Source organism: Podarcis liolepis (genome assembly GCF_965112155.1).
Source record: "Podarcis liolepis genome assembly, chromosome: 5".
Taxonomy (NCBI): Eukaryota; Metazoa; Chordata; class Lepidosauria; order Squamata; family Lacertidae; genus Podarcis; species Podarcis liolepis.
In genome coordinates this window covers 61,558,009-61,580,232 of record NC_139556.1, presented here as the reverse complement: position 1 = coordinate 61,580,232, position 22,224 = coordinate 61,558,009, and the positions used below count along the sequence as shown (strand labels likewise).

At 47.7% G+C, this 22,224-nt stretch overlaps 1 protein-coding gene across 1 annotated transcript in view; it reads right to left on the bottom strand.

Moving 5' to 3' along the window:
• The window catches only part of R3HCC1L (R3H domain and coiled-coil containing 1 like), a 34,595-nt gene extending 13,939 nt beyond the window's left edge, over positions 1-20,656 (bottom strand). Inside the window, 3 exon segments of the mRNA XM_083505781.1 lie at positions 459-2,230; positions 20,383-20,443; positions 20,445-20,656. Of these exon segments, the coding sequence (XP_083361907.1) occupies positions 459-2,230; positions 20,383-20,443; positions 20,445-20,603 (1,992 nt within the window). The 5' untranslated portion in view covers positions 20,604-20,656.
• Between the last annotated feature and the right edge of the window lie 1,568 nt (positions 20,657-22,224).

The following is a 22,224-nucleotide window of genomic DNA, read 5'->3' as shown; positions in this document are numbered from 1 at the left end:
TCCTCTCCCTCCAAAAGAATGGAAATGTTTCAATAAATGGAATCTAAAAACTGAAATCAGGACAACCTACAGATTTAAACTGGTGTGTGTGTGTGTGTGTGTGTGTGTGTGTGTGTGTGTGTGTGTGTGTAAAAATCAGAAATCAGTTTACTCCAAGAATAGAGGTTTGGATTTTCCAACAGAAAAATTTAAATCTCTTGCTTATGGTATGACCTTCTGGGAAAGGGCATCGGAAAAATATTGAGATTGTAAGAGAGAAAGAGAAGGCGAGAAACAAAGCGCACCTACAGAATAAAGGCATTGCAGACACACCAGCTCAGCCAGCCATGCAGGACCTCAAAACTAAAAATGCATTCTCCATAAACTGGCTGCGTCACGTGCTCCCCAACATGCAACTATCTCCCGCCACCATGTCTCATGACACCCAGCTCCAGGAAAAGTCCACAGAGAGTACTCACCCCCGCCAGTAAATGCGGATCCAGGCAGTCACCATCGTCATTAAACAGAGCATCCCAGCTCTCATCTGCTACGCCGTCGTCCTCATTGCCGGTTGCCGGATCAATGCTGGTTCCAGCAGGCTCCTCGCTCCATCCAGCTTCTTCGCCTGCCTTGGCTTCAGACGGATGCCACCACCTCTTGCCCACATCCCCATGGCTTGGCTTTTGCACTGAGGCGTCCCCTGAGAGAGCTCTTGCTCCCTCCATGACTCTCTCTGCGCTGCACGCCGCCTTCTTTGAGGCACATCCCAGTGACTGGCCAGCAGCCTCCCTCCCTTCAGCGCTTTGCTCTCCCATGCCCAACATCGCTTCTCCTGTTGCCGGCGCAGCCTCAGCCCCAGAGACATCGCCTTTGCACCGACAGGTGTGATGGGAAATGCTGCCTCCCTCCTCGTGTTCCCTGCCACACCCTTGCCCCACTTCATCCTCCAAGACACAACTGGGGTGACAATCCCTTGTCCCGTAGTCACTATCTGAACAGTTACAGCCTGCAGCCACCCCTGAACCACCTGCCTCAATTAAAGGGCTCTCATCCCTGTTTCCTGACACATTATCAAAGCTCACTCCAATCTGATCAGACATGTGTTCAACTGCATGACTGGGCACGCTACTCTCATTCTCCTCGCCATGCTCTAGTGTGCTCTGCTCGTTGGCTTCTGCCTGAGGAGCGACGCTCCCGTTTGCGTCTTTGATGCCACTGCCTTCCTTTGGTTCTGTCTGATCTGGAACTTTATTGGCCGTATAGTCCAACATGCTACTGTCACTCATCTCTGTCGGATTGGAGTTGCTCTTATTGGTGCCTTCACGTCCACCAGGCTCAACTGTCTCAGGGCAAACCAACGTGTTTCCCTTGCCTGCATCTGTTGGATCAGACACTCCCTCACCTGCACATGCCGAGAGGCAATCCTCATGTGCCCCTGGGCCACCTGGAACCCCCTCAGCTAAACTTCCAGACACATCGCCCTCACTTACTCCAGCTGGTTCTGAGTCACCTTGGCTCGCGGGCGCCACTGTGCTTTCCCTGCTGGCCAACAGACCACCGTCACCCACCTCTCCCTCATCCGAGAGCCTCTCGCTGCTGGATGTCTGCACACTCCCTTCACTCAGCCCTACCTGGTCTGTGCGGAGTGTTCCTGCCTGCTTGCTCACGCCAGTGTGGGGAGTCCTTGGCAAAGAGAAAGCGCCCTGCTCTGCTGACGGACACACGTGCTGCTCCTCCCAAGAGCAGTCTACCTCGTTACGCCTTGGCTGAAGCTGGAGCTCGGCCATCCTCCACAACAGATTAGTATGAGAGAGGGCAGTGCAGGACTCTGCGTGACGGCTGGGCAGTGCAGAGGGAGTTGTGGCTAGGAAGCTGGAGGAAGCGGGCAGTCTGTGGGACTCAGCCTTCTGCTGGGAGCCTTTCCGAGCCTTTGGCCTTCTGCAGAAGGCATTGCTATAGCTCTCGCCTTGGGATGAGGTTCCTCTTGGTTCTCTTGGTTCCACTCCATCCCGGTCCTCGTGAAACAGGCCTCTCCCAGCTCTGGGACTCGGCCTTCCCTCACATCCTTTGGTGATCTCCTTCCCTGAGGAGCAGGAGAAGCTTCCCTCGCTCCCATGTCTGGTGGCTAATGAGGTGCTAGTTTTTGAGCCGGCCGTCTCGCGTAGAGCTCTGGGGACGTACAGGGCCTTGTCTGGCTTCTTGGGCCGTATCCGAGTCCTCTCCGTATCTGGCTGCATAGTGCTGCCAAGATCTGTAAGCGAGGAAAGAAATCAGTCGAGTGAGCAGCAGAGCAATGTAGCCCCACGTAGGTGTTTGGGGAAGCAGGAAGGGGAGGATAACCTGGAAACAGCAGCACAATCTGTGTCCCACCTGCTGCCTTTTACAGAGCAGAAATAGTCTACAGCCAGGGGAAGGCAGAGGTGGAACTAGATCAGTAACTCATTTGCTGGCCAAAGGACGGGTGGATTTGCGCATGCCGTTATGCACAGTTACAATGGCCTCATAACCATGGCTGCATTCTAAGCGCAGGGTACAGCTGTTTTGTCTTACTTTATTTTGCTTTCATGATTCAAATTTTCAGTGATTGTACCAGATCTCTTTCAACTTAAAAGAAAAATGGTACAGGAATTGACTAGGGTAGAGGCATGTGAGGCAGAAAGGCACAAAGGCAGAAGTTGGGAATTGGGGTGCAGGCCAGAGGGTCTCAAAGTTTTTTCTCTGGTTCACACTTTAATAACAAAAATTTGCTCGTGCCATGCCAAATTTTTGAAAATAAGAAATACACAACTAGGAATGTAATTAGTATCACTTGAGGCTCCTGCTCTCATTTGGAAAAGATATCTATCTATATTCTTCAAATAAAACATATTTCAATATTATACTTGTACTATCCTATGTAAAATTGAAATGTTTAAATGTTTCTTTGATTGTCCTTGGGTTTTCCCACGACCCTTGCCATCCTCTCCTGCCACACTCATTGAGAACCACTGATGTAGCCAGTTATAGAGCAGGAAGGGGGAGCTGAAATACTATCCACTGACATTTGACAACCTTGTGTAGCCTCTCCCCTCTACACTCTTTGCCAACGTGTTTCCAAACTTCTCTTTGCAACCATGAGGACTAAAAACATGCTCCAAGCACCAGTAATTTCATAATGGTGTGGAACTTCTAAAACTGAGGCGGCTCTATTGATTTGTTACTTCCTTAAACAGAGCTACACCTGGAATCAAACATTCTGCCAAAAAAGCTCTATATACCCTCTATTACTCCGTATTTTGATTATTCTTTTGGATCGAGGAACTACCCATGCATCTCTTATGTGCCTTGCACTAGGATTTAATGGCACCCAGCCCTCTTTGTGGCTTCCACTCTCCCCCTAAACACGTTCAGAAACAGCTCTCTAGAAAGCAGGGCAACCGTGTCCCAGGAAGTCACGGTGACTTTGCACTGGATGTGGGAGAGAGCTAATGTTACATGGCCTTTTCATATGCTGGACCTACAGCTACCTTGCTATTTCCAAGAAACTGGTAGAAGCAAGCTCCCACCTGCACATCAGCATCCTGACCCCAGATGCTTCAAGCCCTAACCAAGCTGCTCTAAGGCTTTTATCGGCTTTGCCTCAATCCGGCACAGAGAACCACAGCAGTGCTTGTCGTTGACTCAGAGCACTTCAAAGTGCATGAAAGCTAGAAAAGAGATTGCTGCCTTTAAAATGCCAGAACCTTCCTCTCAATTTGACTGTTTCCATGTCCAACTTGATCCATGTCTACTGGACAGTGTTAAGTACAGGACTGAACAAGCAAAACAAGTCAAAATAACAATAATGTAGTTTTAGCCTATACTTGCAACAGTTACCTTCCAGTCTCTCAGCTGGGGCAGGGTAGGGATGGGGTTCGGACAGACCAATGGTTCCCAAACCATCCACCCACCCCCCCCACGGACCACTTGAAAACTGCTGAGGGTCTTGCAGAACCACTTAATGGGTTGGTTTATTTTTTTGGCCTGTCATAGCAGTTGATGTGCTAGTTGCTGTCTGCTTTTTAAGTATGCTTTTAATTGCTTCTTTTATTTCTACGGCATTGCATTTTATGGTATTACAATTTTAATTCCACAGAATTAAAACTGCACTACAATAAAATACAATATAAGAAATAAAAGATAATTAAAATACACTTAAAATCAACATATTTAATTTGAGGATGTGCCATTTCCTGTATTCAATCCAAAAGCCACAGACACACCATGGTCCACCTGAATGGAGTTCACAGACCATGGATGATCTATGGAACTCCTGCTCCAGGCCTTTCTTTTACACTCAGACTTCCTAATCCATGCCCCACAGAATTGGCAATGGCCTTCTCTATCTTTTGGGTGGGAGTGGAGATCCACTATCAAGATCAGTCAAGCCAAGCCATCTCTTCCATACGTCTCCCTTCAAATTAACAAGCCAAATCCACAGCTAGGTCCCCTAATAAGGTGAAGTCCAGATACTAACTGCATCTCACTTTTAATAAACTGGGCATTAGCTGGCAAGACAGATTAACACACAGGGGGAAAAGCTGTTCTTATCTAATTAGTAAGATAGGACGCATTTCGGAGCAATTAATGTTCGGAAGCAAGATTAGCCCCAGAGGGTGACAAGGTAAGATTTTTGCTGTGATCCCAAGAAATGCAAAATGCCCATTGCCTAAGAACGTGGCCATTCTTATTTTGCACAGAGCACCAGGAAGTACAGAAGCCGTGTGAAAGAATCCAGTGAGCAGAGGTCTCTAGCAGAGGTACCCACTATGATGCTCCGCATATGTTACTGGACTACAATTCCCATCATCCTTGATCACTGGCCAGCTGGCTAGTCCATCAATACCTGGAGGGCAGCATGCTGCCTCCCTCTGATCTAGAGATATTAAAGGTAGGTAAAATCTAGAGGTATTATTCTTGCTCAGGGAATGAGAGGTCCTGTGTTAAATCTAGGAGAAGAAGCTGAAAAACCAATGCTCAGTGGCAGCGCACATGCATTACATGCAGAAGATATCTAGTCTGATCCCTGGCATCCTTTAAAAAAAAGGATAAGGCAGCAGATGGTGAGAAAGACCTCTGTCTGAGACCCTGGAGAGCTATTATCACTCAGTGCAGACAGTTGCTGGGGTAGGTGGACAGATAGTCTGGCCAAGTAGTCTTGCCCAAAGACCTCCCAAATTCTGGATCCAGAACCGTTAGGGGGAAATAAATAACAACACGAGGAGTCCAAGCCACCAAGGTTGCATGCAAACTTTGAACACCCAGAGATTTGGGTGAAATTTAAAGAGTCTGTGATGACCCATTTGGTTGCATCCATCTGGATGGGAACCTAGGCTTTCAGCCGATCCAGGAAGCAGCCCGTCCTGCTTCCTAATGCAAAACAACACCAAACCCCCGCTAAGTCCCAATCTTGCTGCCTCCAGGCGGAAATGATACAGACACTCATCAAAGTCTCCAGTGCTTAGATAAGAAGGCCAGAGTGTTGCTTTGTACACTCTTCCCCCACCCCTAATGGCAAGGGGAGGGGGCTGTGGTGTGCCATCTCCTCCTCGCAATTGCATTCCCATGGATATGCAATAAGTGCAGCATATAAATCCTAAACCGCCAAGCACCTAAGGGACAGATTTAAGCTTCTGCAAACCAGAGATCTACAGAATATGCTAAACACGTTGTATCTCCTGTTAGCTAAACTTCTGAAAATATATAGTGTGTGCTGTATTAAATTAAGCTCCACACATTAATAAAGCAGCATCAAAAGATGTTGCCGTGAACATATCACATGTCTGCAACAAGATCGGCTTTGTGCTATCTTCCCCTTCCTAGTGACCTCCACACACCTTACTGTGAAGCCTATATGCTGAACCTGCCCCGTTTAATGTACGGTGACACCCAATCCCCCACCTCAATAGATGCACCCAAGCGACAATTAAGGAGATTCACGCCCCATTTCTTCTCTTACTTCAGATAAGAGAAGCCCATCAGACTATGAGGCTTATGGGAATGACTGCTGCCACGCCAAGCCCATCTTACATGTGCATGAGGGGTCTAACGACTGCAGGATAGATGAGTTACACTAGTAAGGGATAAATGAGTTATGGAAAAAGCTGGATATTAGGACTAGCAAGAGGAAGGAGTGCTCTTGTACCTATGGAGGTGAATATCTAGGTTTGACCTTAGTCAGCCCAGCTGCCACCAACCCTAAGCTTCAAAATATACAGAGAGGATTAAAAGTATCCAGAAGTGCTAGAAATAAGCCTAACATGTAGTGCAAGGACCCCCACATTTTTGCTCACTTGCCACTCACCAACTAGAACACCACTTGATGTTACCAATGCAGGATCAGTAAAATGATGAGCCAGTGATGCACTGGCCCTTCTGTGCTTGCTTAGACAGAACAGGTAGAGACAGAATCCCCAGGACCCCGGCCTCTATCAAAGACCAACCAGCACCTTGCATGCTCAGCGTTTCAGAAATGTAAACCCAAAATGCACAGGCTTTCCTCCTATCAGGACAACGTGTCCCTTTGGGAGCACAATGCAGTTTTCTACACCCGCAGATGGCACCAGCCACACTGAAAGGAGGCACTCAGCCTCATGCCACTTTGGTAAAGGGTCTCATGTGCATTCTGCAAGTGGGAAAACTACACGACTGGCCAAGTTCACACAGGCAGCCAATTAGGAACAGGTCTGTGAAACGCACTTGGAAATCCTGGCTTGTAGGGCTTCCATTTCAGCTGATCTAGGGTCAGGAGCAAGTGTGCAGTCTCCCTCCCCGAGCCCACTAGGCCATACCGCCCTCCACAAGCCCTGCATCGGTGCTCTAATCACCAATGGCGCCTACCAGTACTTCTTTCTCAACGGCAGGAGCGCAGTCCAGGAATCCTGGCTCTCAGTCCTATTGACGGCTGCTAGGCCACGTTCTCTTCCTCTCGCTCAAGCCCCCTTGACCCTTTCCTCAAACCCCAGACCACACAGCCTTCAAGGCTAACCGCCACCCTGAGGCCCCAGGTACTTGCGGCCCCCCTCTTGCCAGAGAGATTTATTTTTCATAAGCTTTGGCACAAACAGCAAGGCTGCTATCTGCCAGGCCCCAGGCCCCTATAAATATGCATCAGGCCACATTTATGGAGACGGATGGCTCGGGGGTCTGTCCTGTGGTTGTGGGGGAAAGGAAGAGTTGGGGAAGGGTGTGGCCGCAAGATTAATCACTGCCCACTCCGTTTAGGGGTATTCATCATGGCCCACTGTCAGGTAAATCACTGGAAAAACACCTCTCTAGTAATTAATGGGAAGTGACGGATGGACAGCCCCTGGGCCCATTAATCTGGACCATCAGAAGCAGACCAAGATTATGAATGTCAGGATGCATAAACTGTATACCAATCAATAGGGCCAGGAATTCATCCAAGGTTCTCATTTCCGAGGCACCTCCGGTGCATTAGGCTCCGCTCACCTTCCCCGCCCCTGCTTCTCTCTCCCCTTTCTTCTCCCCTCTGCTGATGTGAACTGAAAACAGATCCCTCCCCAGCCAAGCAGACGGTATGTACAGCCCAGAGCCTGGAGGGGCAGGAACGCTGCCAGAGAGCCACGCAGAAGCCTCACAGACAAGGCAATGGAAGCAAACGCCCCCCCAAATGAAAAGGCAGGCATGGCGGCCGGATCATTCATGCCGCACCTTCCATCTGCCTGCACTTCAATCTGCTTCATTCCATAGCAAGCGCACACATCTAAGGGGTTAAAAAAAGTGGGCCTTGCACCACATAGTCACTGGATCGTGCTGGTAATGGGAACCCTTGCCAAACACCAGTCTCTACTCCAGTGAGATTCTGCCATGGTTGAAATGCAGTGCCCTGGATTTGGGGCAACCTGTTCTACCCAGAATGCAGCACGAGGCTCTTACTTCACCTGTTCCCACAGTTGTCTTCACTGTCTGCTGACTCAACCTTAGGTGGGAACTAAGAAGGGCTGGGTGATATATTGATAGATAGATAGATAGATCTTCCAAAACCAGTTCGAAGTCCATATCGTGATATCAGTTTCATAATTTTTGACCTGGCAATATATTGCAAATCATGATGTGTGTGCGCGCACTATGCAAAAATCATGATGCAGGAAAAAGCCAGAGCTCTTGCTTTATTTCAGACACATATATCAGTGCTATATCAGTATACCGTAATGTTTAGCTGGTGATATATTGCAATGTTGAAAACCAGATATTGTTCAGCCCTAGAACCAAGAGAGCATTCACAGGGCAAGGTGCCTGCTCTACACTTGAAGGCAACTTGTGCTCAAGTTCTTGTGGGACAGGTGTCGGATCAAACTGCTAGTAGACACAGTGACAAAGATGGTGGACACAGTCCTTTTCTGCTGTCTCCTGAGTTGCACAGGACCTTCACTCTACAGCAGAGATCCCTGACCATCAGCCATGCCATCTGGGGCTGATCGGAGACTAACAACATCTGGAAGGTCACAGTGTCCTCATGCCTGATCTGCAGCCTAACCAACTCTCCAGAAAACTAGAAGGGCAGCGAGGATTCCCTAGATGGTGAACAAAATGGTTTTCATGCAGCACAAGTTAGCACGGGAGCAGGTAGTCAAGCTGCTAAAACATTATCCCCTGCACCCGGGGGCAAACTTTTTACACAGACTGCAAGGAGTCTAGCAAAGAGACCAATCCATTTCCTAACCAAGAGGCAGGCAGAGCTCTTGGATCTTTTCCATTCTCCAATAAGCTAATTTCACCTGCAGAATAGTCCCCTTCATCTTTATTGACTCGGTGAGAAAAGAACGTATCATTAAGACAGCTTCAGCCCAGAGGAGTCATTTTTCAACACAAAATATAATCTATTTCTTTCCGAACAGCCACACCCACTGTGAACAAGGAGCTGCGCTCAGCTAACTGGGTGCTCTGGGGGTCTCTCATGGCAACAAAGCCTGCTACTGCTAGGTAGGGGCAACGCCACACAAAAGCCCTGCTTATAACCACATTACAAAAACCATTTGGGTGGCAGACACAGAACCGGGTACCATGCAGAGTGGAGGCAGCCTTGAGGAAACCCAAACATTTAGCCGAAGAGGCCATAAGAGCCCCAGAAAAGTGAAGGAGGGCTGAAAGAAGAAAGGCAGAGTTCCCTACCTAAAAACATAACGGCGGCTTTTAGGATTGAAAGTCTACTGGGCTTGCTCTCAGGCCAGCCACATTCCAACATCAAGATGGCAAAGTGAATCTGGGGACATTTATTATCTTAGGGCTGCTGACATTTGCTGATTCCAGTGCTTCCTTACAGTCACAGTTGCTGAAACAAAGGGGGTCTCAGGTTCTCTTCAATGCTTTTTAGGCCTGATGATCATGGAGATAAAGAAAAGACGTGACTGCAATGCATCCGAGAGCTCAAGGCTCAGTACCAGGAAGTCTGGAAACAAAAACCCCAAAGAATACAATACGTATTTTAATGAGTGGGGGCTCTGGAACAGTCATTTTTTTTAAAAAAAATCAACAGTATTAGTGACCCTCTCATCACCTAGACCAGGAATAGCTAACTGGCAGCCTGCCTCTGGCCCCCAAAGCAACTTAATAAGGTCCCAATAATGCTACAGTGGTACCTCGCAAGACGAATGCCTCGCAAGACAAAAAACGCGCAAGACGAAAGAGTTTTCCGTTTTTTGAGTCGTTCTGCAAGACGAATTTCCCTATGGGCTTGCTTCACAAGACGAAACGTCTTGCGAGTTCTTGCGAGTTTGTTTCTTTTTTCTTAAAGCCGCTAATAGCCGTGCTTCGCAAGACGAAAAAAACCGCAAGACGAAGAGACTCGTGGAACGGATTAATTTCGTCTTGCGAGGCACCACTGTACCAAATTTTGAACTGCATTGTTAGAAAAAAAACCACACAGCTTTACTCATCAGGAAAAAGAAGCAATGAGTCTATGTCTGTTTCACTGCCAACCTGCCACTTGTTTAGGGAGGTTTTTAATGTTTGATTCTATTTTTAATATTCTGTTGGGAGCCGCCCAGAGTGGCTGGGGAAACCCAGCCAGATGGGCAGGGTATAAATAAATAAATAAATAAATAAAAGGATCAGTGCCAGTTCGCTTCCCTATTAATAATCCTGTATCATCTGATCACATGCGATCCACATCTACAAACCCAAATTAATTACAGAATCTGGACAGCATGAGGTCAGGTTGTTCCATCTCTGGACAACGTACAGTCCAGGGAATAGAGTAGTCCTGAGAACAAGGAGGTTGGCTTTCCCTGACCTACACTCCACTGACGCAACAAGTCTTGTGAGGAGCCAATACTTTCAGATAGCCCAAACTTAGCCTGCAAATTGTAAGCCTTCCTGAAAACGGCTTATCTGTCTATCTCCTCCCATCCCACCACTGCTCATCTGACTGGAGAGTCGTCCATCATCTGTGCCGAGACAGCCCTGCCACCATCTCTCATCACAAAGCCGCACAACCTGCACCTTGCTATGGTCTGAAGAGCCACAGCCAGTCGTGTCTCCCATTAAAACCCTACGGAAGTCAGAATTTGTAGCCTTTTCAAGCACCTCTGGTTCTCCTTGTTGCACCCTCTTTAGGAACGTCTACCCTTTATGCGGCAAATACACCTATTAGATGTACACTGATGGACATGTACACAGTGTGGACATCACATAAAATGTGGACATAGATTTGGGAGCCCTGCTCCAAGTTCCCAGACCCATCCTGATGGTATGCAACATTCATTTATTACATGGAAATACTAGCGTAACATCAATGTACACACAGCAGTTGTGCTTGTTGTGTCATGTGTGAAAGCAAGAGCATTTGTCAAGCTGCCCTTATCCAGGCAATCAAATGAAATCCAGCTCACAGGATGGCAAAGTTGTACAGCCCAGGTTACTCCATCTCTAAAATGATACTGTCGAGCTGAAAAAGGTACAAAGAAGGACAACTTAAGAGTAGAGACACAGAATCATAGACTTGCAGAGTTGGAGGGGACCCCTGAGGGTCATGCTAAAAGGGGGTTCGGCCACTCTTTAAAATGCAAATGGTAGGGAGAAAGTGAATATTTCCTCCCTCTCTGACAACACAAGAACTCAGATCACACAATTAAAACTAATTAGCAGTAGATTCAGGACACACAAAAGGAAGCTCTTATTCACCCAACGCATAATTAACTGGAAATTGACTGCCACAAAGGACATAGTGATGACCACTGGCTTAGAGGGCTTCAAAAGGAGATTAGAGAAATTTCAGAGTAGGAGGAAGTCAGTCAGCAGCTATTTTGCCAGGATTTCTAAATGGAATTTACAGCTTTAGAGGCAACATTGCCCTGAATAACTGCCACTGGGGGACCTTAAAGAATGGGGAAGAGCTAAGGCCTTGACGCCTGGGCTTGCAGGTGCCCCAGAAGAAACTGGGTGGCCACACTTAGAAACAGCATGCTAGACTAGATGAACACTTGGCCTCATCAACATATATTTGAACTATGGGACTCACTCACACAGTGATAGCAACCTACTGGTTGGAGGATTGAACAAATTCAGTGAGGATGTGGCTGTCAATGGCTACTAGCCTTGACAGGTAGGCTCTGTCTCCATGGCTGGAGGCAGTAATGCTTCTGAATTATGGACCAGGAGAGGAGAGTGCTCTTGCACTTGGTTCCTGCTTGCAGATTTCCCACAGGCATCTGGTTGGTCACTGTGAGAACAGGATGTTGGAGTAGATGGGCCATTCGCCTGGACCAGCAGGGCTTTTGGAAATTATTATTTCAAGCACCCTGCCCTGTGCTGCAGGAAGCCTCGCTAGGCCATGGCTACCGCATCAGCCTCTGCAGAGATTTGTTTTGTTCTGTTTGTTTTTTAAGGGCAGGGAGAGAAACTGCAGCCCACAAATTCCATTCCTTTGGATCCTGTATCTCCCTCGCATCCGCAGTCTATTACACACTCCATCAGACGCCCCCCGCCACGCCTCGGCACCAACCCATTTCATGCTCAAGAGGGTCGAATCAGTGTCCCTTGGCGTGTCTCCTTTTCACACTACACCGAGCAACGTAACTTCCAACTTGCTGCACTAACTTCTGCGCTAAAGCCCTCCGTCCGCAACGAGGGGCAGGGCAGGAGCTGAAGAACCCCAGAAGCAACAAGGCAGCTCCCAGGCTGAGTCAGCCGTTGTGCCAAAACTGAAAGAATGGTGTTGGTTCTCAAGCAGACGAAGGCACGCACCTCAGCTTACACTGAGGGAGACTTTTACCGCTAACCACATGAGTGTTTTTCTTCTCATTTTAACCGTGTTTTCTTTTTAATCCATTCTCTATTATTATGTTTTTCTCTCTCTGCATCCCATCGCAAGCGCGATCCTCTCCCTGCACCATTACATTTCTCTCAAAAGTATTCTGTGAACCCTCCACTCCTTCTTTCTCTCTCCAAATGCTCTTATCTAGCTCTCAGTTACCCCATTTTCCTGCAGCCTCCATGACTTTTACTCCCCGTTTTTCTCTCTGTACCTTAAATGCTCTTCATTTTCTAGATCACATCAAGTCTCTTAGCGTCCTCACCTCTTTCACTCCATGTTCTTTCCTATCATCACCCTATAGCCCTCTTCTCTGGCCTCTGTTCATTAACCAGTCATTTCCTCTTTTCTCACCCTACAAGACTTTCTGTGAGCCCATTCACCTGCCCTCCCTTTTCTTCCTCCACTGCCTTTCTTTGCTTCTGTTCTTCTGCTTCCCTTCTTGGAATTCGCTGGCAACAGCACAGCTGGCTTCCACTCTGCCAGCAACAGGCACCTTGAGGCAGGCCAGGTGACACAGCAAGCCGACTGGAAAAGCTGGTGCCAACTCCTTCACATGCCTCTGAACCTACAGAGAGGAGATGGAGTGTAGACAAAGCGACACTGAAAGCTCAGGTCCTAGTGGCCTTTTGGTGGGATTTCCTATGCAGCAGGGGAAAGGACCACCACCAAGGGGCATCTGGAGTTTTCCCAGGTGGTCACAACTAAGCCGCCATCAGACCCCAGGCATCAGGTTGTGCGGGGCTGATCTAAGGAAAAACATAAGACAAAAGACAAATCCTACTGAGCCTGCTGAGCAACAGGAGCCCAGAATGCCATAGTGACCCAAGCTTATCAAAATAAATAAATAAATATTTCAATCACCCAGCAACCGCATCAGAGAAAACCCAAGCAGATGTGCCACATGAAAATGCACACAAACAGCCTTCTCTACAAGCCATCCTCAGAATATAATTCCATTGGCGCGTCTCTCTTGGCAAAAAGCAAGTGATATCCTGTAAAAGGAACACAGCCAGGACGAGCGACTGGGACCTGAAGCCGCTGCTATTTGGAACAGAGAGATCGTTTGTTTATCAGAAAAACAGGGGAAGCCTACTGTGTAATCAGGACACCCCTAGAGCAGAAATCCATCCACCACACCAGCTGCAGCACAGGCTGAAGTGGCACCCCAGCAGCTCCCAGCAGCCTATATTGTTTCCTGGCAGCAAACTGTATTTTTAGCCTTTGAGGTTTCCGATTCCACTCAATCCATAATTCCATCAATAGAATATTTAACCTTAGAGCCTTGATCACAGGAGAGAAACGGCAACCCCTTGGACCGGGCAGTGAACGGAAGGCAGTGCTAAATCTCCCTTGCCCCAGAGCACTGAGGAAGCAAAGCTCACGCCGGCTCCTTTACCAGCCCGAAGGATTTGGCTGCTGCCCTCCCTGGGCTCAGCAGTGACCAGAACTCCATCTGCCCACCCGCCTCCTTCCTGCAAAGTGGGAGCGGCTCTTGATTGGTGCTTGGGGAACAGCAAAGTGCCCTTGAGGGACAGCACCAGGTGTCACTCAGCGCTCGCACATGCACAATGTCACTCTTTATGGCGTGCTGCAGAACGGGTGCTTCTTCCAAAATAATAACGCCAATAAAAGAGAGAGAAGTGCAAGGAGACTCCAAACAGCCCAAATTAGAAAACCCTTTGGACGCCGCCACTCATTTAGTCTCCAGGCACATGGCAAGAGTGCCTCCCCCTCCCCAGCAAGGAAACCTTGGCAAAGGAATGACGAGGCTGTGCAGCATCTTTTCCTCCAAGTTCCTTACTATAGGCCAGAGGTGCAATACAAGCTAAATATAATCAAACACACACCAAAAAATCCCACCCACCTGCTCTCAGCAATAAATAAAGTAGCAGTGGGCCAAACCCAATATCAGAGTCCCATTCCCCCACCCCAAGGATAGCCCACCTTTTATTTCCCTTCTCTTCCCTCCCCCTCCCCTTTTATGAAGATCACCCGCTTTGAGACCCCACAGCTAATTCTCTCCTGGCCTCCTCGCTGGCCCAATTCAACCAGCTAGCCCTGGGGATTATCTAATTGATTTTGAATTTTGAATTTTATTGTTATTCATGTTTTTATACAGTATTTTATGCTGTTTTTATAATTAAGTGTTTTAAAGTGTTTTAAATTTGTTGTTAGCCGCCATGAGCCCGGTTTTTGAACCGGGAAGGGTGGGGTATAAATAAAAATTTATTATTACTATTATTATTGTAGACCAGGGGAATGCCTATGAGCAGCTAACAAAAGTCTAGCAGTTGAGACAATGGTCTGTGTTCATTATTGCAACTCCTAGCACTCAGATCTGCGCTGCTGTACAGGAAAAAAGAAATGTTGGTTCTAGACAGGGACGAAGCTTCCTTACAAGCAGTATCCAAAAGTCTAATAAAACCCAAAGCTGGCAACATTCAAAACTCAGCAGTCAGGAACCAGTTAATGCCATGGGGAGGGGTGGGTGGAATGGGAAGCATCCAATGAAAAATACAAAAAAAAAGCAGGACAACCAATCTCAGGATGCTGAAGAATATTGCACTAGTCATTGATGCCCCAATGTGCTTTGGCCAGAACACGCCTTCCTCAGGGGCTTTTATGCTTCCTTACAGGCAGCTCAAAAACCTCTGTTTTGAAATCCCTGCAAGGCAAAGCTGCCCTGCACCACTCCGACCATTCCTGCCCCTTCCCCAGTCTTCCTGGGCAGAGGCTGATGTATCTTCTGTGGTGGGGAGGGCTACAGCACTTGCAGGATCTTTCATCCAGTGGTCTGAGGGAAGGCTATAAATACCGTATCATTTACGCTTGCTGTTGGAGCAAGAGTGTAAAGCTTCCCATTCAGCAGCAAAAGACTGAGCTGACTGCCACCAGGAAGCAGCCTGCAAAGCAGAAGCGGAAAAACATTGCCTCGGGGCTCAGTCATGCTCCCTTGCACCTTAGGAACACTTGCAACACTTGTCATAAAGCCAGTAAGTAGCTCTGAATCCAGCCAGCTGGATGGCAGGAGATCCATATCCCACCCCTGCCCTGATTCTCAATCACCTTTTAGAGTCATACAATTTCACATCTATATTATTCCACATTCTTTTCTTTTATAACAGGAAAAAACCCTCTTGCCCTCCATACTTGATTCCCCAAAGAACTATAAAGACCCACACAAAGAACAGGGAATCAATTGCACTTCACGAGGCAATTCCAAACATGCAAAGACAAATCTCTTTAAAAATAATAAGACACAACAGAGGAAGCAGTTCATTTTCTGCCCGTTGCCCGTCTCCCGAGTTAAGCACTAACACCAGTCCGACATAAGAATGGGGTCTGGAGTCAATGGCATTCCTTTAAGGCTGCATGGAAAGGACAATGCAACAACGGAGAAAAGTGAATTAATGCCTGACCAAAAGAACTAAGGGAATTAGGCAGGATTGTACAGATATATCAAGGGCAGAGGCCCAGCCAGAGAGCACATCAATAAAAAGGGAGAGAGATGAAAATAACAAGGAGTCCAACAGGAATAAGATTATTTAAAAAGATGAGAGGAATGACCTTGTGGAAAAAATATCCAGCACATATACATCTAAAACCAGCACCTCCTGATAACATGCATACCAGGCCAAATCAGGTTTAGCTAATGAGCTGACTGAACCCCAGATAAGCTATTGCTAATGGCAGGAGGGGGGGGCGGTCTAAGCAAGAGGCACCTTGCATTGCTGGTTCTTGCATTCCCCACCTAGCTGCTTTTTTTTTTTATTGCCCTCTAAATGCAGCTTCTCCCTAAGCATGGCTGGGTTTCCGGCAGAGGAAAGGGACGTGCAATTTCTAAAATGTCTGCTTCCAAGCATAGCATCAACACAGGGTATAAGAAAAGGGGGAGACGAAGAACGAGTGACAGTGATGGGATCAGGGGCACCCAGGATTAAAAGAGCAGAAGACCAACTCCGTCAGAATTGCCATAAAAAGATACTGAGTGGAGAAACAGCATTAAAATTCGATGCAACTGAACTTCAGGGAAAGTTTCCTCAATTTTTATTTCCCAAATGCCTGACAATTACATTTGCAGATGACACTAAAGGGGAATTTGCGGCAAAGAGCTGAGAGAACAAGGAAATAATTCAAAGGAAGTGAGGGAGGCTAGAAATAAGACGCGATTCAGCCGGGCAAGGCACAGCTTGCAGAGACGGGAAATGCAGGCGCTGAGCAGGGACAGAAACCTGGAAAGAGACACAGGGTGAGAGCAAATTGGAGATGAGCTGACAATGATGAAAGAGCTGCTGCTATTTCAGGCTGCAGAAACATCACACCCCAGAGGAAGGGGGGATGACAGGCAAGATGCACCCACAATCAGGAAGATCAGCTTTGCCCAAAGGAACCTGGCAAAGTGGATGGAATTGGTGGGGTAGACCTGGCAGATTAAAAGAGCCAGAGGCCAAAGGAAGTGACATTCTCAGTGGTGGGTAGGCCTTTGATCTCCCATGTGCAAGATGCCCCTCCATGAATCACTTAGGCAAGCTCCTCCTTTCCTTCAGTTCCATGCTCAGACAGCCATATTCAACACTCAGTATGTCCCTCTCCCACAAGAAGCAGCCGTTCTGTTGGGCAGGGTCCATATAGGCTCACCAAGACCGCAAAGCCCAAAGAGGGATGGAAATGGGCCTCAAGCCATCCCTAGTGGCAAGCTCTTGCAGGACAGCTGACAGGCTTCACAGTGAGAGGCTGGCTGTACTGCCTGCCCTTCCTGACCCGGCCTTAGTACCCACACTCCTGAGAATAGTTCATGCCCACTAAGCCAAAGGATGCCTGCTTGGCCCTCCCCACACCCATCCACTTGAAGCCCACACAGCAAACGTGAAGCCCACAATTCCTCAAACATGGGCTGCAGCTTCAACAGCTTCGCCCATTAGAAAACTGAGTTCACTGGTCAGAAGTTGGAATCCACAGAATTCTATTTTTGCAAAGGACAGTAGGTGCTGAGTCTCCTAGGCTGCAGAGGAAATCTTGAAAACCTGGGAGGGAGACAGTTATCTAACTTGTTTGCTGCTCTCTTTGCAATTCCCCCCCCAGTCACTTTGTGCTCCCCCAGAACCTCTATGCTTACATCTCACTCTCTTAATTGTGTGAATTTCTTCCCCCAAGTAGGAACTGAGTGTTTTAACAGGAGTGGAGAAACACAGTTGATTTGGTTTGGGACACATAACGGAAATAGGGTGTTCACAACTTTAAAATATGGAGTTCAGAGAGAGAGAGAGAGAAAATGAAGTTGAGCCCCAAAGGTTATATAACATGATACATTAAATGCTTTTCAGAAAATAGATTCAACTAGGGGCCTTCAACCTTCTGTGGCCAGGGACACATTTGGAAATCTAAGAAACTGTAGTTGGGCACCACAAAATGCCCATTTCACAAAAGAAGAACTGGGGATGCCCAGAGATACGCTCCTAAAACAAGTGGAATACCTACATGCATCCCAAAGAAAACAACACACTGGGGAGGAAAACAGGGAAACGCCCCCCAAATCACAAATGGCCAAAAAAGGCAGGTGCTCAGAAGGGTGTCTGAGGACACCGTGATGCTCACAGCTGCCATATTGGGGATTCATTAATGTACTCAACAGCAGAGTCCTAAGGTTTTTATTTATTTTGATTGTAATCTGAAATGACAAAAGGATCTAAATCACAGAAAAGCAGCACACAGCCAGGCATAGGTTACTGGCATCCACCTTAAATAACATAATTTATACACTGCTCAGGCTTAGTAGTTGCTACATGTGCTTCCCTAATGAAAGAATCTGCAAAGTTCAAAAGCCTGGTCATGTACACACCAACTTGTCAGCAAAACCACGTTTATGCCCCTAACTAAATCCTGGCCTCTCCTTACTAAAGGACTACCCAACACTTCTCCCCATCTGAATTCCAGCACAAGCACTGTTCTTGCCAGAAAATGATCCACCACACAGCTGGTCACCAGCAGCCGCCCGTGAACAAGACAAGAGAGCTGAAAGCACCACAATGAAAAATGGCACTTATGGCATGCACTAGCAGGAGACAGTGAAAAACACAGCCTGGTGGCTGGGAGCGAAGGGATGTGTGTTTTATGAGGCATCGAGTGCCTGGGACTATGAGTGCGTCAGGAGAGGAGGGAGGTACGCCGCAGCTCTTCTGAGGGACACCATATAACTTCCCTCCTGCAGGGGCTCTGACAAACAGAATTTCTTTCTAATTCAATAAAGGCCCGGCGGTTACCATGGCTCATCCATTGTACCCAAAAGGGTTATAGCTGCTGCTCACATAATTTTCCCCTGTCCAAAATGCACAGGAAAAGGGTTCACCTGGTGGGTGAGGGGCAGTGATGACCTTCCCAAAATGCAGCACCAGTTAAAAGGCAGGGAGAACACAAAGCACTGCCAGAACTCAGAGCAGGAGACCCACGTAAGGTAAGGAGAACAAAGTCTCTGAGACTGCTCCAGGCAAGAGGGTTCCTAGGATCAGGAGTCTGGATGTGTGGTGGGGGAAAATCTGGTACAAAGAGTTTCAAGGACAGTTCATTGTACCAGGGATGGGTAACCAGTGGGCCTCCAGTTATTGCTGGACTCCAGTTCCCCTCAACGACACACAGAACAGCCAATGGTTAGGAATCACGGGAGTTGTAGTCTACCATACTGAGGGCCCCCACCACTGCCACTGCCTTAATCTAATCTAATCTATTCCAGGGCTAGTCATGGATACTTTCACATCCCACACAAAAGTAAGCCAGAAAATATAGACAGAGACAACTGAATATCATGCAGGGCAGTGGGGGATAACTGAAATTCTTTTATCACTCTTACACAAAGTAAATTTACCCAGATGCATATATTTGTACTGGCTTCTATTATCTTCCAGGAATCAGGCTGGTTGTGAACTAGAAGGCTTTAAGAAACTGAGCCAATGTATCTAAGGGGCTACTTCTTCTCCTATGCCTTGTTGCAAAATTAACTAAGATCTCTTAGTGGACAGTTATTATTTGCCCACTAAAAAGGATGTTAAAATTTACATAAGCATCTTGAATCCTTTCACCACAGCTTTTAAATGCCTTTTCCGTTGAGACATGATACATAGGATTTCAGCCATAGAGTAGACTTGCTGCTGGTGGGGAAAATACAATGTTGATTGCTTTTGGGGGCGAGTAGGAGCACCATTTTTTTTTAAATATAAAGCAACAGAAACCTCGTGAATCTGGTGTGTGTTCCAGTACCAGAGAGAAGCACTCAGCATTTAAGCAACTATCAAGACAGCACCTATCTGGAATCACACCATCTTCCTGATTAAAAAAGCAATGAAAGGCAAATATGACTTTAAAAAGAGTTCTCCACAACGGCACAAACGTCAGGAAGAGTTGTGCTCCTCAGTGCCACTGATGTCACAGGTTTTATCCAACCGAAGCTCATCATAATTGCAAAACTATTTCACGAGATAACTCACAAGCTTCTATTAAGGAAAAAAAGATTTACCCAGTGACAAAGCGCGGCGGCATGCGCGATGGGGAAATGTAATAACCCCACAGGAGAAATGTGAACTTGAAGGAAGAGGCCCGGATCTCTTTGAACAACTGCCCTTGTGATGCGCAAACACGACGCCCGTCTGGAAAAGTTGTAACGCAAGGCTGAATCTCCCTGGACAGCAACCACAGCACGACCCGGCCCCCACCTGAACCAACGGGGCAAGGTTTTCCAGTCAGCTTGGGGCTTCCAGGTAAAAATACAGCCCGCCTGTCCTATTGCTTTATATGGATAAAAGTGATCTTGGATATCACATGCAGACACGAATCAACTATCTGAAGTTTAAGCCCCAGCCGCTTCCTTCGTGGAAATAAACTGCTCCCCACCTGTTGCTCGAGTGCAATAAGCTTCTGCGGGGAGGACGCAGTAATGGCCCCCGTCACATTATGGGATGGAGGAACACCGCGGAGTGGGGGGAGGACCAAGAGCAAAAGGTGTCGATATTAGGGGAGTCCAGTCCTAAAGTGGGGAAAGGGCAGGAGGAGGAAGGCAAATAAGCTGCTTTTAGGACCCGATATAGGAAAGTTTGGGGGGTGGGGAAGAGACAAGTTACCGGGCGCACGGCAGGGTCGTGCTGGCTCTGTTGCTTCCGCCTTCGCCGCTTCCGCCCGCCCCCCGTCTGGCCCCGCCCCTCCATGGCGAGGAATGCTGGGAAATGTAGTCCGGAGGGGGGTAGGAGTGCCTGCTCCACAAGCGTCTTCTCATTCCATCGCGTTCTGTCTCTTTGCTATGGCGGATGCCGTTCACAGCGCCCACGAAACGACCCAGAGGCATTCGCGCAGTTGCCTCTCCGTGCTGCCATCGACTGCAGTGCTGGGGTGTAACGCGGCTGGCAAGAGGCGCCTTGTGACTGTCCGGAACCTATAAAGCATTCCCACACACCCGCTCCCCGTGAATCACACGTGCGTTTCTGTCATCAGCGGGGAAAACCATCTGCATCTGTTCACACGTACTATTTGCAATCCCCGAGGAAGTAGAAGGAAGGTGCGCTTCCGGGTATAGATTTGAGGGAAACCTGGTGTGCCCTCAGCACCCAAAGACAATCAAGGTATTTGGGTCGTGTGAAAAGTCCCACGTAGGTAAACCCTGAAGATGGACAACGGGGGAAAGCCCACCGCCTGCACTGTGGAACATATGTGTGGTTACTTAAGGAAAGGCACTTTGCATATGCTCAGAGTACTTTTTTATAATAATAAATCTATATACTTTCCACAACTCCGCTGCCTTGCAGGATATCTTTATGTGGAAATCTAGAGTGGAATCCCTAAGATGATTGGGTGGTATCTTGTAGGCCTCCTCCTGGCAATTTCTGCAGTCAAGCTGGTGCCCAATGTATTGCTCTGCTTTCCTTTGAGCCACATCAACAAGGCTGAGAGCAGGGACTTGTCATCTGGGCAGCCCAGGACCTCCATACATTGCCCAGACTTGCACCCGAGGGAGTTCACTTTGGTGCTACTAACACAGTGGTTTGACTTCGCCCCCGGAGGCGCACTCCATTGTCTATTGAGACAGATATATGCCAACAATAGGCTTCTAAAAGCAGTAGCTTGGGGATCATCACAAAAATAAATTACCCCCCCCCCAACACTGCTATGAAGCAATTGCAGCAAAAAGCAACACTCTTGTGGCAGCTTAAAGACTGACAGGTTTATTGTGACATACAGTAAACATGTTAGACTCTAAGATGCCACAAGTCTCTTTTTATATATATAAAGAGTCGGTAGGTCCCCATGGGCTCACTTTCACCTGCTACAGGTGACAGAATTGGAGTGGAGGAGGAGAACCTTCAACTCAATCAATAGGCCATAACTTCAGTAAAAACATGTTTAGGATTATCGTGAAATTATCTGTGATTTCTCTTTCAGAAATCTAAGTTGCAGAACAAAAGCCACACCTTCTGTGCCATTCCAATATTATTCAGCAGTGTCTCTACTATGCACCCAGCCAGCTCCATTGACAACTACTGCTGAATAAATCACACCAGTCCAGGCTACCTCACTGGTCTGTAAGAGGGCTAATGCCACAAACCGGAACAGCTGCAGCAGTAGCATTTATTGTTCCAGAGTTAAGTCCTAGTAAGCCATATCTCCATTCAACCAAAGTTCAAAGTACAAGACTAATTTCAACTGACAACTCCAGATACAACTCTCTCCCCCCCCCCCCAACACAGTTAAATCTTATTCTGACATTAGGCATGGGACAGGGTCTTCTACAGCACCTGAGGACAGAAGGGTTGGGGCGGGGCAGGGTGGGCCACATGCCCCACCTAGGTCTATAGGCTCCCTTTGTTTCAGTTGAGGTGACTCACTATTTCCTGGTAGAGCTGGCCATGGGTGAAAAGCCATCTAGGAGACCTACCTGAAACCTCCAACAATGGCCTTGCTTTGACTGTGAC